Source organism: Electrona antarctica (genome assembly GCF_951216825.1).
Source record: "Electrona antarctica genome assembly, chromosome: 1".
Lineage (NCBI taxonomy): Eukaryota > Metazoa > Chordata > Actinopteri > Myctophiformes > Myctophidae > Electrona > Electrona antarctica.
This window is the reverse complement of record NC_136806.1, coordinates 63,685,344-63,701,253: the sequence shown is the minus strand read 5'-3', so window position 1 is coordinate 63,701,253 and position 15,910 is coordinate 63,685,344. Positions and strand designations below refer to the sequence as shown.

Sequence of the window (15,910 nt, the reverse complement as noted above, 5' to 3'; positions counted from 1 at the left end):
TGTGCTTGTGCTTTTCTTTCCGATTCGCGTTACCGTTCCGACGTAATTCGCAATAAACGACGCGAAAAATGCCCCATTCAAAGTCGATGGGGAAACGCGTGGAAAAACAGAAAACGACACGTTACTTTGGAGCCACATTGCTCTGGCATACTGGTACGTAGAAACACGATTTAAACGTCAAACAGCACACGAGGCCATCGACTTTGTGGTGGTTCAGACGTAATTCGAATACGTTGCACGGTTTGCCCGCTATCACAGTTCAAAGTGTGTGTGGTCTGAGCAATATTCTCGACTCAGAGTGTCGCACGCCCAGAGAGAGAGCGGATCAGAGTGAGAAGCCAATGTGAAGACTATACCGAAATTCTCCGAACAAATCGTCCTCACGGCCAAAATATTCACTTTACACGCATGGGTTTCGGTAATTTTGTAGCCACACTCGTCCTCTTTCACCCAATGTCACAACCATAGCCCAGATACATACAGTACGTGAACTACAGCCCTGAAAGCGACAGGTGTACCATCATAATGTGTCATAAACTCCATGTTAAATGCCTGAATGAGTCAGCAATTTTTTCATCACAAGCACAATTCTTAACTCGCTCTTATAACCACGTTTTTTATCGTACCAATACCACGATCGCACACGGCGTACCTCAATGCCTCGGGTCACTCACGGCGAAAACAAAAATCGCATTCGACTTTTACTTTTTGCGACAGAGCAATTTGTTCGGACATACGTTCTCTCATAGAGTCACTGTGCTTTTAAGTTTCAATACTGTTTGCGTTTGCATAGACTAGCCCAGGTGAAAATGATACTTTGTTAATGATTCAAGGTCACCTGACCAACTCTCACACACGCGCGCACACACGCACATGCACACATGTGCACGCACACACACACATTGAAAGTCAATAGAGAAATTCGGGGAAACACGTAACTGTCATTTCTCAACCGTTTCGGACGCGGGGCGGCTCGCCAGAACCGGGCCGCCCCCCCTGAGCGAAACCAAATAGACCCCTTAGCATGTTAGCATTAGCATGTTAGCATTAGCATGTTAGCATTAGCATATTAGCATGTTAGCATTAGCATGTTAGCATGTTAGCATTAGCATGTTAGCATGTTAGCATGTTAGCATTAGCATGTTAGCATGTTAGCATGTTAGCATTAGCATGTTAGCATTAGCATGTTAGCATTAGCATATTAGCATGTTAGCATTAGCATGTTAGCATGTTAGCATTAGCATGTTAGCATTAGCATGTTAGCATGTTAGCATTAGCATGTTAGCATTAGCATGTTAGCATGTTAACATTAGCATTAGCATGTTAGCATGTTAGCATTAGCATATTAACATGTTAGCATTAGCATGTTAGCATTAGCATGTTAGCATTAGCATGTTAGCATGAGCATGTTAGCATTAGCATGTTAGCATGTTAGCATTAGCATGTTAGCATTAGCATGTTAGCATGTTAGCATTAGCATGTTAGCATGTTAGCATTAGCATGTTAGCATGTTAGCATGTTAACATTAGCATGTTAGCATGTTAGCATTAGCATGTTAGCATTAGCATGTTAGCATTAGCATGTTAGTATGTTAGCATTAGCATGTTAGCATGTTAGCATTAGCATTACATTAGCATGTTAGCATGTTAGCATTAGCATGTTAGCATGTTAACATTAGCATGTTAGCATTAGCATGTTAGCATGTTAGCATTAGCATGTTAGCATTAGCATGTTAGTATTAGCATGTTAGCATGTTAGCATTAGAATGTTGGTGGCAACGTAATGTGCAATAAACTTAGACAAAATACCCCATTGAAAGTCAACCAAATGGACCCTTACAGGGTCTGAGAGGCTAAATGTCATCAAATGGTGGTCCGTGGCTCAAATGCTGCACAGACTTGGCGAGCTGCAGGCACCCAGTCAAATTTCCTGAAATTTGTTTCTAGTGTCTATATAGAATGTCTGTGCTACATTATTGTTTTATAATATTATTACAATATTATTATAGGTATTATTATAGGTAAAATAATCGTTAGTCAGTTAGAACCCTATAATAGTCAGGAAATGTTATCTTAAAAATGTCCAATCTGAGCATACATTCTTATTTATTTATGGGTTTTTTTGCGGCTTTCGCCTTTTATTTTTATATTTTTTATAGAGGGACAGACAGTAGGCTGACAGGAAATGGGTTAGATAGATGGGGGGGGGGGGGTGACATGCAGTAAAGGCTGACGGGATCAGGAGTCGAACCTGCGGCACACTGCCAGACTCGGACTACCGGCAAAGGTGCCTGGACCGCTGAGCCACAGCCCAGGCCAAGCATACATTCTTTACCAATACATTTCTTCACCAATGTGTTTGTAAAGGTGTCTAGTAGTAACACGTGTCACAGTCGGAACAACGACGGAATAATGATGCTGACCCTGCAGTCAAACTAGGAGCTTTTCATGATTCTGAATCGATTGCACGCATTTGTTTTTTTCCACGAAAAACACTCCTTTAAAAGTATTGAAAATTGCAAATACAAAGTAAAAAACCTAACCCTACCACATGTAACACAGTTATTTACTACAAAGTTATTTAAGCGCAATTTGTCGCAACACACATACGATTCCGTTGCTCGTGCTTAACGTGGTCTCCAGATGTCAGCGGTGTGAGAATTGTGGGAAACATTTCAACCGTGAATCCTCAGGACACAGAACTGTCTAGCAGCTGGCGTCTGCACTCTCTCTAACCTCTCTATGTCTCTCTCTCTTTCTCTCTGTCTCTCTCTCTCTCTCTGTCTCTCTGTCTCTCTCTCTCTCTCTCTCTCTCTCTCTCTCTCTCTCTCTCTCTCTCTCTCTCTCGTAGATAGACAGCAGACAGGTGCAGAGGCGAGGTGACAGTTGTTTTATTTTTGCGGAGAAAGTCCAGATAAACACGAACACACACATGCACATACAGTTATACACTCATACACGCATGTACCATATATATATATATATATATATATATATATATATATACTGTATATATTTTAAAACCATATATCACTGTGTAGTTTATGTATCAAACACATTGATAACGGGTCCCTGATGCGGTTTCCTACTGCGATTTGACACAGCCAGTGTGAACGCAAACGACGCTAATTAAATATGCAAGAATGATGCAACTCCTCCGCTCATTCGCATCGAGTCTACTGAAGTAGAGGTGTGAATGTGGCCTTACTGTCTTTTTTTTTTTTTTTATATATATATTTTTTGCGGCTTACGCCTTTTATTGGTTTTTGAAGGGACAGACAGTAGGCTGACAGGAAACGGGAGAGAGATGGGGGAAGACATGCAGTAAAGGCCGTGTCGGGCTCGGGAGTCGAACCCGCGGCACACTGCGACTGGATTACCAGTCGGGTGCCCAGATGGTTACGCCACCGCCTGGGGCCTGTCTTTTGAAGGAAAATAAATTAAACTTCTCTCCCTGTGATCCAGGCTATACTTCCTGATTCATGTTTCCTGTCTCTTGTCTTCCTGTTGTCCAAATAAGGGCACTTCCTGCCATCGTTGTCCCCGCCCTCTCAGCGCTCCTTCCAAGGCTGCATGCAAGCCATCCTATTGGACGATCAGCCTGCCGACATGCACGCACTGGAGAGAGGCATTGTGGGAGCTTTCGAGAACGTCAGCCTGGACATGTGTGCCATCATAGACAGGTGGGTGAGAGACATTAGAGAGAGAGAGAGAGAGAGAGAGAGAGGCCTGATTACAATCCGCTCCCTTACTGACTCACTGAGACTTAGTGCAGTGTTGATTTTGTCGACTAATACGAATATGACTAAATGTTCGTCGACTAGGCTACCTTTTTCACTGGCAAAACCTAAATGGATTCTAAATGAAAACTAATCTATGTGCACGCGCGCGCGTGCGTGCGTGCGTGCGTGCGTGCGTGCGTGCGTGCAGGTGTCTGTTCAACCACTGTGAACATGGAGGTCGGTGTAAACAGACCTGGGACAGCTTCAGCTGCAGCTGCGACGGGACAGGATACACTGGAGCCACATGCCACACCTGTAAGTACTGTGTGAGTGAGTGAGTGAGTGAGTGAGTGAGTGAGTGAGTGAGTGAGTGAGTGAGTGAGTGAGTGTGTGTGTGTGTGTGTGTGTGTGTGTGTCCAGGGGTGCCTCAGAATACTTAGATAATATCTTCTTGTACTTGCACTTTACTTGGTGCATGCTTTTTAAGTCTACAGTGCAGCAAGTCTTTTCAACAAATATAGCAGATCTGCAAGATCAAAACACGCCATGGAGAGCTCCCACTCTGCTGTGGCATTAGTTTATGACTTTAGCACCATGGATAGTTCCTTGGCCATGCACACAATTACTACCGGTCAGTGAGGACTTTCGGCACCACAGACAGCTCCTCTCTCTGTAAGGTTTCTGTCTCTATATTTTCTGTCTTCAGCACCATGGAGAGCTCACACCACTACTGTGGTTGTAGTAGTAGTGTATGAATTAATTCAGGGCCACAGACAGCTCTTCCCTGTGCCGTGGCATTATTAGTTTATGACTTCAGCACCACAGACAGCTCCTCCCTGTGCAGTGGCATTATTCAGTATTTTAGCTGTGATGTGAGCGCGAGCACGTGAGATACTTCCGGGTCCTACTTTTGTGTCCCCATATACGCTTTTGTGTCCCCATAGAGTTATACTGTGACGCTCCGTCGGACTAAATCTGAGACGAAAACAACCACGAAAGTCTAATTTTACCGCTTTCCTCGCAACAACAAAGCTGCGCTGCTCTCCCAAATCTAGCTGTGACAGGCCGTCTGCCCCACACGGAATAATATCGCCATTTTATTTCATTGTGTCAACTAAATCCTCATTAATGCAAACTAGATTCAACATACTCAAGCCTGCAAACATTCTAAATATGCCCCCGAAATATTTTACTGAGCAAATGGACTGTTACCACCTTCAATAATAATGATAATAATAGTCTTTATTGTCTCCACATCATATTTTTTTTTGTCATGGAAACTTGTACAAAACATTAATAATTCTACTCGAGTTGGAAGCATTAAGACCCCATTTTAACCCTCAATGGCTTCCTTTCTGAAAAATAACGTCATTGTAAAAAGATTCACGCGTTTAGATATTCTATTTACAATGAGATGCGGACGGGAGCTGGTGCCACTTGGACCCGGACGTAACGTAGCACTACAAAATGACGTCGGACTTAAATACTGAATTAGTTCATGACTTAAGCACCACAGACAGCTCCTCCCTCTACCGTGGCATTATTAATTTATGACTTCAGCACCACAGACAGCTCCTCCCTGTGCAGTGCCATTATTAGTTTATGACTTAAGCACCATAGACAGCTCCTCCCTGTGCCGTGGCATTATTAGTTTATGACTTCAGCACCACAGACAGCTCCTCCCTGTGCCGTGGCATTATTAGTTTATGACTTCAGCACCATGGAGAGCTCACACCACTACTGTGGTAGTAGTAGTGTATGAATTAATTCAGCACCACAGACAGCTCTTCCCTGTGCAGTGGCATTATTAGTTTATGACTTCAGCATCACAGACAGCTCTTCCCTGTGCAGTGGCATTATTAGTTTATGACTTAAGCACCACAGACAGCTCCTCCCTGTGCCGTGGCGTTATTAGTTTATGATTTCAGCACCACAGAAAGCTCCTCCCTGTGCCGTGTCATGCAATATCTGGGCCTTTTCCGACTTCATTCACAGGCAGTGCTACGACCCGTTTTGGTCGGCGTGGGCGGGGCGTTTCACCGTTTTAGCGCTTCTTCAGCTGCCACTGCTTCTAATACATTTCTCCCCACTGTTTGGTATCCATCCCTCTCCTCTCTCTCTCTCTCTCTCTCTCTCTCTCTCTCTCTCTCTCTCTCTCCAGCCATATATGGTTCTTCCTGTGAGTCCTATAAACACATGGGCAGATCCTCCGACGCCTACTGGATCGACCCTGACGGCAGTGGACCGCTCGGACCCGTCAATGTCTTCTGCAACATGACAGGTGTGTGTGTGTGTGTGTGTGTGTGTGTGTGTGTGTGTGTGTGTGTGTGTGTGTGTGTGTGTGTGTGTGTGTGTGTGTGTGTGTGTGTGTGTGTGTGTGCATCAATACATATTTACATACATACATGCATACATACATACATACATACATACATACATACATACATACATACATACATACATACATACATACATACATACATACATACATACATACTGTATGTATGAACTGAACTGAAAAATCGGACAATTTGAAAAAATAATCTAAGCAAGGCTTAGATTTTACCTACACGATTTTGGGGGAAAACAGTTTCAAAACAAAACAAAATAACTAACTAAAATGATAATGTTGGATACATTAAAATTATCTAAGCAAAAGACTGACCACGAACAGAAAGCAAAATAAATAGATAAGTTTCACGAAATAAAATCAGTTTCTGGCCCATTATTTATTCAGCATTTGATGAGATTTAACCTCTCAGACACAACACTAATAAAGAATAATTTGCCATCGTTGACACACCATTCCATGCTGTTGGCAAACGTTGATCAGAATAACAATTCTTCAACATTATGTAATTGTGTAGACTTCTTGTGAATTATGTAATGGAGATGTTTAACAATTTAATCATGTAACTCTTGAGAGCATAAAGTTACACTCTCAAGAGTTAAATATCTTTAAGGGTCCATTTGGTTACCGACTGTACATCATGCAGCTGGTTGAGAACCACTGAACTATGTGGCTTTTAGACCAGATAATATGATTCCAGTTTTACACAATATCATATTCACTTCTACGCATAGATTTACATACGATGAGTCACCGCCATAGGCTGTGGCCACACACACACACACACACACACACACACACACACACACACACACACACACACACACACACACACACACACACACACACACACACACACAATGCCTCACCACCATACGCTGTGGCTAATTGGCCACATAATACGGTTCCAGTTATACACTCAGATATTCATAAACATATGGCAAGTTCACACAAGCAGTCTATGCAAAAGATACAAAGATGAAAATAGACACATCATGTTTGTAGCTTTGCATTTGTGTATCTGTTTTGCTCACACCGCCGTTGACATCACCGTAGGTGCGTGCGTATAGTGAACAAGCACGTCAATTCAATTTCATTGTGGCACAATTCGTTGCTTTGAATCTTTGTATCTCCTTTGGCAGCTACAAACGTCCGATTTGCTTCATATAGCTTAATGTCGCTGCAGCCTTCCATTGAGAATGAATGGTAGACCGCATCTTTGCATCTGCCTGTCTGAACGCACCAACACATTACCAGAAACTGGTATCTGTTTGTGTGTGTGTGTGTGTGTGTGTGTGTGTGTGTGTGTGTGTGTGTGTGTGTGTGTGTGTGTGTGTGTGTGTGTGTGTGTGTGTGTGTGTGTGTGTGTGTGTGTGTGTGTGCATGCGTGCGTAGAGGACAAGGTGTGGACCACAGTCATGCACAGCCTTCCAGCTCAGACCAAAGTGACCTCTGGAGGCAGCAGAGAGAGACGCACCGTCATCCAGGTCAACTACAGCACGTCTATGGAGCAGGTAGCGCACGCACGCACGCACGCACGCACGCACGTAACGCACGTAACGCACGTAACGCACGCACATACGTAAACTAAGCAACATCCATCTAACAGTAGAATATTATGTACAATTAAACTATATGTATACACTATAGAGTGCTGTGTCTACATAAAGGTTTACATATAGCTTCAGCCTTCGCATACGACTGCCAGGCAGAGATGGTGACTCGAGTTAAAGACTCTTACTCGAGTCACCACAAATGGGACTCTAGACTCGACTCAGACTCGAGCTCAATGACTCAATTACCGTAGGTTTGGACCCACATTAACACATTCAGACCGTAGGACGTGTGGAAATGTCATAACGAATCCAACCGATGGATTCATAGGACGTGTACACACGTCCTAGCGCATTTTCATTGATATCAAACGAGAGAAAAATATTTTGTTTTTTTTAATTGGCTTCTCCTTCTGCACCATACTCCTTGCTCTTCGCTAGGGTTGGGATTCGGAACCGGGTCCATTTCAGACCCGGTTCCGACATTGCGGATCCGGAGCCGGTTCCATCGTTTTTTTATTAACGGTTCCACAAACGGTTCTCATCAGTCGTCATTTAGCTCCGCTGTGTCTGCTTGCATGCAAGCAGAGCCTGGGGTGACGTCACCCCACCTACGCGAGTGAGTGAGGTCTGGGAGGATACGCCCACTGTTCTGTCTGTGCATTCAGCGACCGCAGCGGAGCGAGTGGGACAGTGGGACAGTATGTCGAAGAGATCTCCAAAGTGTGGTTATATTAACAGAGAGGGAAATGACTGAGGCTGAGCACGCAAAGTGCAATACATTTGATGCTATAGTTGCAAAGGTTGTTGCAACTTGTACCACGTCCACATTGAGAAACATCTCAAAATCAATATGCCTACACGAGTGCACATCGCGTTTGTGAGCCATGCGGAAAGCCGTGCCCGCTCTCCCCGCAGCTCCACCACAGCCGACGGGGGACGAGGATGATGCAAGGCTGGTTTACTTTCCCCAGGCTAGAAAACTAACGTCTACAGAGCTTTTCATTAGGCGTATTGTACAACTGTTGTCAATGGTGTTAATTTAGAACGCCAATGACTCGACGTCTTTCTGTCTGATATTTTATGAATCACGTTAACTATAGAGCCAAATCAATTTGTCTGCACGTATTTTTACAACTTATAAGCAACTCAACTGCTTTTGATTTGGCTCTAAATTAATCGCGTGACTGTTGAGAGCCCAGCCTTTAGGTGCATATACCTCCATAGATTGATTACTTTATAAACAGTTTGCAGAAAAAAGCACAGGAACGTAGCCTGACAGTTCAATACAAGGTCTGCTAAGAGGATTTTATAATCCAAGAAAGCACTATGGCTTGTTTCCATTAGGGTAAGGGGTACTTCATATAAGATTAATCTGAACATTAAAGACAACATTAGTCACCAAAACAATATCATTATTGCAATGTACAAATTGCAATATACAGTACAAATTGCAACAATTATATTGTTGTGGTGGCTAGCTGCTGCTGGAGGTGGTGGTGAAGTTTAAATAATAGTGCCACCTCATAATTGTAAAGTGCATTTTCAATAATTGAATTAATGAATTTGTGTTTATTATGTACTTGGTTAGGTTAGTTATAATATAAGCATAATCTATGTCAGAAAAAAAGGGGAAAAAATAATATTAGGATCCGTTAAGGGAACCGTTAGGAACCGGAACCGTTAAGAGGGATCCGGGAAGGATCCGGAACCGTTAAAATCCTAACGAATCCCAACCCTACTCTTCGCGCATGCATGTTGTTGTTCATTTCCCTGTATACCGCTCAGAAAGAATACCTCGTATCTCCTAATCTAGGGAACTCTCCGTTGTTTTGACCAGATGGATATACTTAAGCTCTTCATTTCTGACTTCAACATGCCTATCGTTCAAAATATGAAGCGAGGGATTATTCAGCGACTTTATCGTAATGATAGCGAGGTAAGCAAGTAAAAATATCTCTCCCGGTTTTTGTCCAGAACGGATTTTTTTTTTTACAGAGTAAAAGCGGCCATATGTTCCTCACACCCGAGCTTCTATTTGAAAGAAATCCCAGCGCTGATTGTGTTAATGAATGACATGCGAGAAAAAAAATCCAATCCCATTTCCTTTCCCCTCCCGCAGCGCTATTGCGCGGTGCTTGGAGCTCATACCCACAGATGGAAAGGCAATCACAAACTGATGCATGGTGGAGCCTTTCCTCATTAACATTGTCTCGCCTTGCTATTGTCTACAAGGCTTCGTGTGGATTCGCTGGTGTCTCTTCAGGGTTCATTAAAACACTGAAACTCTTGTCACACTCCTTTCTTTCAAGCATATGGACGACTGGAACTCTTGTCACATTGTTTTCAGTCGAATGGTTTTTCTCCCATGTGGATACGCTGGTGCTTGTTCAGGTGACTTAACTGACTGAAACTGCCACCCTTAGATCTCCATATATGAAGCTGACCTGTTCTGACATTCCATATGTTGATCTGACCTCATCAAACCTCCATATATGGCCAGAACAGAATTAATTCCATATGTTGATCTGATCCCCCATGCCAAAGCGCCAGCGATCGCCCAGCAGTATGCTGTCACCCAGACGGACATCACGTTGACCTGACCCCCCATTCCAAAGCACCAGCGATCGCCCAGCAGTCTGCTGTCACCCAGGCGGATGCGTGGTCACTTCTCGCCCTCAGGCGTCTTACTGGTTATAATGTGGTTTCAAACGTCGGGTTCCGGGACCACCAGGCATCAAGGATCCAAATGGACCTTTACGTTTCTGTAACTCTGAGTGTCATCAGAAGAAAAAAGAAAATCCTATTCAGTTGGAACTGTGAAGTATGTATCAGCCTTTAGAGTAACTTACCATACTGTATTATTGTCCACTTGAACATGTGACCATGTTTGTGTTGGTGCTTTTAGGACACTGGTGGAAATAAATGAATGATCCAGGGTATTAAAACCACCAATTCCATCACTGGCTGTACTCTGCCTCAGTGGCTCGAGACCGACAGAGCAAGCCGCAGTGTTGTTGCTGGGCAGATTAGTTGAGCAGAATACTGAGTGGACGGGGTCTGGTGTTCAGAACACAGGAGAGTTCGGCGGCAGTGTGTATTGGCCTGCGCCTGTCTGAGGGTATATTAGTTCGGCCATCCAATAAAAATTGTTCGGTTGAACTCTGAAGTATTTAGCCATCTTTAGAGAAACTTAACAAGGCTTTGGTATTTGCTACTTGAACTTGAAGCCATGTTTTTGTTGGTTGTGAGATGGAAGTTGGGTGTGGCTGTGCATCTGTTGTGCATGGACTTAATCAAGGCACAACAAGTTAAATCAGTTATCTCCACAAACACTCAGAGGAGAGAGCCGCTGTCTAGACAGAGGAGAGCCATCTGCTCTCCTGTGTTATATGTTGCATTATTATTTATTTTTTTAAATGTATTTTTTGTGGCTTTCGCCTTTATTTTATATTTTTTATGGAGGGACAGACAGTAGGCTGATAGGAAATGGGGAGAGAGATGGGGTGTGACATGCAGTAAAGGCCGTCGGGATCGGGAGTCGAACGCGCGGCACACTTCCAGACTGGATTACCAGCCAAGGTGCCTGGACCGCTGAGCCATGGCCCAGGCCATATGTTGCATTATTAAAGGCAAATAAATGCTGTGCTCCTTCCCACGCCCAGGTGTTATGCATGATCATTAATCAATGATTTGTGTATATATTTGTTCAGTTTTCTGTCATTATAATTATTTTATATTATATATTTGCCTGATGAAGACCTAGAGGGTCAAAATGTTGCATTTTTAAAAAAAAATCACACCCGTGTGAACTGAGTGGTGTAAGGTTTTATATAGCATGATCAGCTGTGGTCTGACGTAATGTCTGACGTTAAAGATCTTTGGCTAGGTAGACTCGTCTTCTGATGTGATGATTTGTGACCATGAAGTTGATTCAGCTGGAGTTTTTGTCCGATGTGAGGTATTATATAAGGTAAGGTATTATATAGCCTGATCAGCTCTGATCTGACGTAATGAAATCACACCTGGATGTGATTTCACAACTGGCTTTTTTTGTGCAGAGAAAATGAGCATGGTTGCTACGGTCATCCAGTTCACCCGGGTGTGATTTAATTACGTCAGAAATTATTTTGAACATAGCAACCATGCTCATTTTTTTCTGCACACAAAAGCCAGTTGTAGGAGTGGTTTACACCACTCAAAAAAAGTCTTGTGGAGCCTTTTTTCCCTCTTCCTTGATGTTTTCCTTGATGCCTGACATCCAGCACCTGGCCTGAATATAAGCATTGAGATGTACACACAATCTTCTCTGTGATATGTTGCACTATTCCCTGAACTGAGAGGAATAAAACAACCAACTTCAGGAAGCTGCCGTATGTTTGTCCTTCCTTTGCTCTGGGTGGTGACTAGGGTCACATTGGTGTTTTTAGCATCCTCTGCTGGACAGAAATGGAATGTGGAGATGCTGCTGTTCCTTCATATAGACCAATTATTTGTTTACAAACATTGGGACTGGGCGCACGGGTGACTGTTTCATGTAATCAATTCCCAACAGATCTCCAAACCTGTTGTTTTGGGGAGCGCTGGTTTCAGTCCATTCAACCTCCTCTTGTGAGTTGGCTAGTGAGATGCACCCTAGGAGACATTTATACTTCAAAGCCCAACAGTATTGCGCACAGAGAACAGCTGATATACAAGCTCACATCGCATCGCAGATGCGACTGTTGTGAGCGTAGAGGTCTGCATGCGCGACACCATCGCGGGACGAAGCATAAATTATACTTGATGGACTGCAGGTGCGCGTGCAGCCGTGCACAAATAGGCTCCGCTGCCGTGTTCATGGGCGCACCTCCCGTTCTTATGACAGCGACTGGAGGTGTGGTTTTGAGGACAACTGTTTTGAATTGCTATTATTGTTCAAACACAACAGAAACCAAGGATTATATATTTCAAGGGCGAGAGATCACAATAAAAATCCTAATCATTCTTCCTCCACACTGGGAGAAAAACAGCATCTGAAAGTTTGATGGGGAATTTTTTACACGTGAGTGCAGTTAGAACTTTTCCATTGCATCTTATGAGAGGTGGTGTTCTTCTGCTGCCTTTATGCGTGCGCATGCCATTTCTTATCAGTGTGACGTCGTCTGATAAGGCGTCTATAGGTTTCTATCCAATGTGGATACACTTGACAGATTGGAACTCTTGCCACCTTGTCTACAATAGTGAGGCTTTTCTCCAGTGTGGATTCGCTGGTGTCTCTTCAGCACTGAAACTCTTGTCACACTCTTTACAGATGTATGATCTTTCTCCAGGTGTAACTTCAGAGCATATGGACGGACTGAAATGTTTTTTTCTCCTGTGTGAATACGCTGGTGCTTGTTCAGGTGACTTAAGTGACTGAAACTCGTGTTACACAGTTTACAGTGGTAAGGTCTTTCTCCCGTGTGGATACGCAGGTGTATTTTCAAATAATCAAGACTGGTGAGTGCTCAGGCCATTTACATTACTGAAACTCTTCACAATGTTCACAGTCTCCTGCGTGGATACTCTGAATGAACTGACTGAAACTCTTGTCAGATAATTTACAGTGGAAAGGTTTTTCTCATGTGGATACGCTGGTGTACTTTCAAATAACTATGACGCCTGAAACTCTTCTCACATTGTTTACAGTGGAAAGGTTTTTCTCCCGTGTGGATACGCTGGTGTTTCTTCAAGTCACCTAACTGACTGAAACTCTTGTCACATTGTTTACAGATGTAGGGCTTTTCTCCGGTGTGGATACGCAGGTGTGTCTTCAAGTCACCTGAATGGCTGAAACTCTTGTCACAATGTTTACAGTGGAAAGGTTTTTCTCCTGTGTGGATACGCTGGTGTGTCTTCAGGTTACTTAACTGACTGAAACTCTTGTCACAATGTTTACAGAGGTAGGGTTTTTCTCCAGTGTGGATACGCTGGTGTACTTTCAAATAATCAAGAAGACTGAAACTCTTGTTACACTGTTTACAGTGGTAAGGTCTTTCTCCCGTGTGGATACGCTGGTGTATTTTGAACTGACTTATTTGACTGAAACTCTTGTCACATTGTTTACAGTGGAAAGGTTTTTCTCCTGTGTGTATGCGCTGGTGTACTTTCAAAGAATCAAGATGACTGAAACTCTTGTTACACTGTTTACAGTGGTAAGGTCTTTCTCCCGTGTGGATACGCTGGTGTACTTTAAAAGAATCAAGATGACTGAAACTCTTCTCACATTGTTTACAGTGGAAAGGTTTTTCTCCCGTGTGGATACGCTGGTGCATGCTCAGGCCATTTACATGTCTGAAACTCTTGTCACAATGTTTACAGATGTAGGGCTTTTCTCCGGTGTGGATACGCTGGTGTGTCTTCAAGTCACCTGACTGGCTGAAACTCTTGTGACAATGTTTACAGAGGTAGGGTTTTTCTCCCGTGTGGATACGCTTGTGTGTCTTCAGGTTACCTAACTGACTGAATCTCTTGTCACAATGTTTACAGAGGTAGGGTTTTTCTCCAGTATGGATACGCTGGTGTTTCTTCAGGTCATTCAAATGACTGAAACTCTTGTCACAATGTTTACAGTGGAAAGGTTTTTCTCCGGTGTGGATACGCTGGTGCAGGTTCAGGTTACTTAAGCAACTGAAACTCTTGTCACAATGTTTACAGTGGAAAGGTTTTTCTCCAGTGTGGATACGCTCATGTAATTTCAGGTTACCTGACTGACTGAAACTCTTGTCACATTGTTTACAGTGGAAAGGTTTTTCTCCCGTGTGGATACGCAGGTGTGTCTCCAGTTTATTCAAATTAGTGAAACTCTTGTCACAATGTTTACAGGCGTGGGGTTTCCATCCTGTGCAGGTTGTCTGATCAGTCTTTACTTCTCCTGGCTGAGGAACAGTAGTCTCTGTAAGTTGTTGACGACAGTGCAATCTTGGTTGGTTCGTTTCTTCTTGTTTATCCATTTGGCAGTCCAGGTCCTGAGACGTTAAGCCATAGGGACGCTCGGTAAAGCTGACCTGAGTCTGGGGTGACCTCATACCTTACAATTCTCAGAAAGGCTGCCACTAATGGACTGATGGGAATGATTGTCGCTAAATAACTCTTCTAAATCTCACTAACCATTCCTGAAGTCTTCAAAATAAACAGTTTTTTCACACTTTATATAGGCTGAGTTCTGAGCTGGCCGACGTCACACACAATACAAACCATCACCATGCATGACTAACAACACCACTTTGTTCAGGTGCCGCTGCAGTTTGTGCATGTGTCCTGAATTTTGCACAATATTATAATGAGGTTTTAAACATTGGGGTGTGGCGCTCTGCGCCTTTAACACTACCCTACGTCACGTGCCCGCGTGCTACAAGAACTAGAATGAATGAACGGAACGGGCGCGCGCTTTGAGGAGTTGGCTGTTGTCAGCTGTCAACTCAGCTGTCCGCTGGTCGCGTCCGTGTTTAGCCTACCTCTGGCTTGTGAGAGACAACAGTCTGTAGTTTGTAGCTGTGGGTTAGTCGACACTCACACAATCCAAGAAGTGAGTTGTAGTCATTTCCCCGACAGAGCATGGCTGTTCCCGGAGGGTTTCAATGAGGAAACGCCAACCTGCATCAACCTGCAACCTCAGTAAGGGATTCCACAGAGCTCTGACCGTGACTGCCTGATGTTTTGACTGACTGGTTCTTGCATTTGTGGTGGGGAACATTCATTAACTGTGGTATTGGTGTTGCGTGCCTGAACATTATTTGTGCGTCATATTGCATTTGAACATTATTGGTTCACACCTGAGTGACGCGGGAACTTTACTGAACATTGACTGCAAGAAAACATTCCCCTTAATTATTATTGTATTTTGTCCTAATATTACCAATTTACAATTTTAGCATATGGCCTACAGTGGGCCTAGACAGGTCTGATGCAAGTCGAGAACAATACATGTTGCAATTTTTTCTTGTTGAAACAGGCAAGAAATACTCCCTAAAGTTCCCATAAAGTTCCCATTCACTTGAAAGTTTGAGAAACGTATAATTATACATTGACGGTATGACAACAGCGAACGTTATTATGAAACATGAAGGACCTGGCTACTCTGCTTCTCTCTTGTGTCGTCTCACTCGTCTGCCGTTACTTCTCGACATGCAGTGGACTGAGTGGAGTTGAGCTGTATGTAGCTCCGCCCTGGCGATTTGTAAGCCCATCACTGCCGCTTTTGCAACACAGTGTGGGCTTGTAGGTCAGCTTAAAAGACAACAGCAAAAAGCAGGCTGGAACGCG

At 43.6% G+C, this 15,910-nt stretch overlaps 1 protein-coding gene across 1 annotated transcript in view; it reads left to right on the top strand.

The window, feature by feature from the left end:
- Positions 1-15,910, top strand: part of LOC306927173 (contactin-associated protein-like 2) — a gene marked incomplete at both ends in the record, with an annotated part of 144,694 nt that overhangs the window by 80,552 nt on the left and 48,232 nt on the right. The window contains 4 exons of the mRNA XM_079506858.1: positions 3,520-3,682; positions 3,930-4,036; positions 5,883-6,002; positions 7,467-7,585. Coding sequence (XP_079362984.1) covers positions 3,520-3,682; positions 3,930-4,036; positions 5,883-6,002; positions 7,467-7,585 — 509 coding nt within the window. The remainder of the gene's footprint in view (positions 1-3,519; positions 3,683-3,929; positions 4,037-5,882; positions 6,003-7,466; positions 7,586-15,910) is intronic.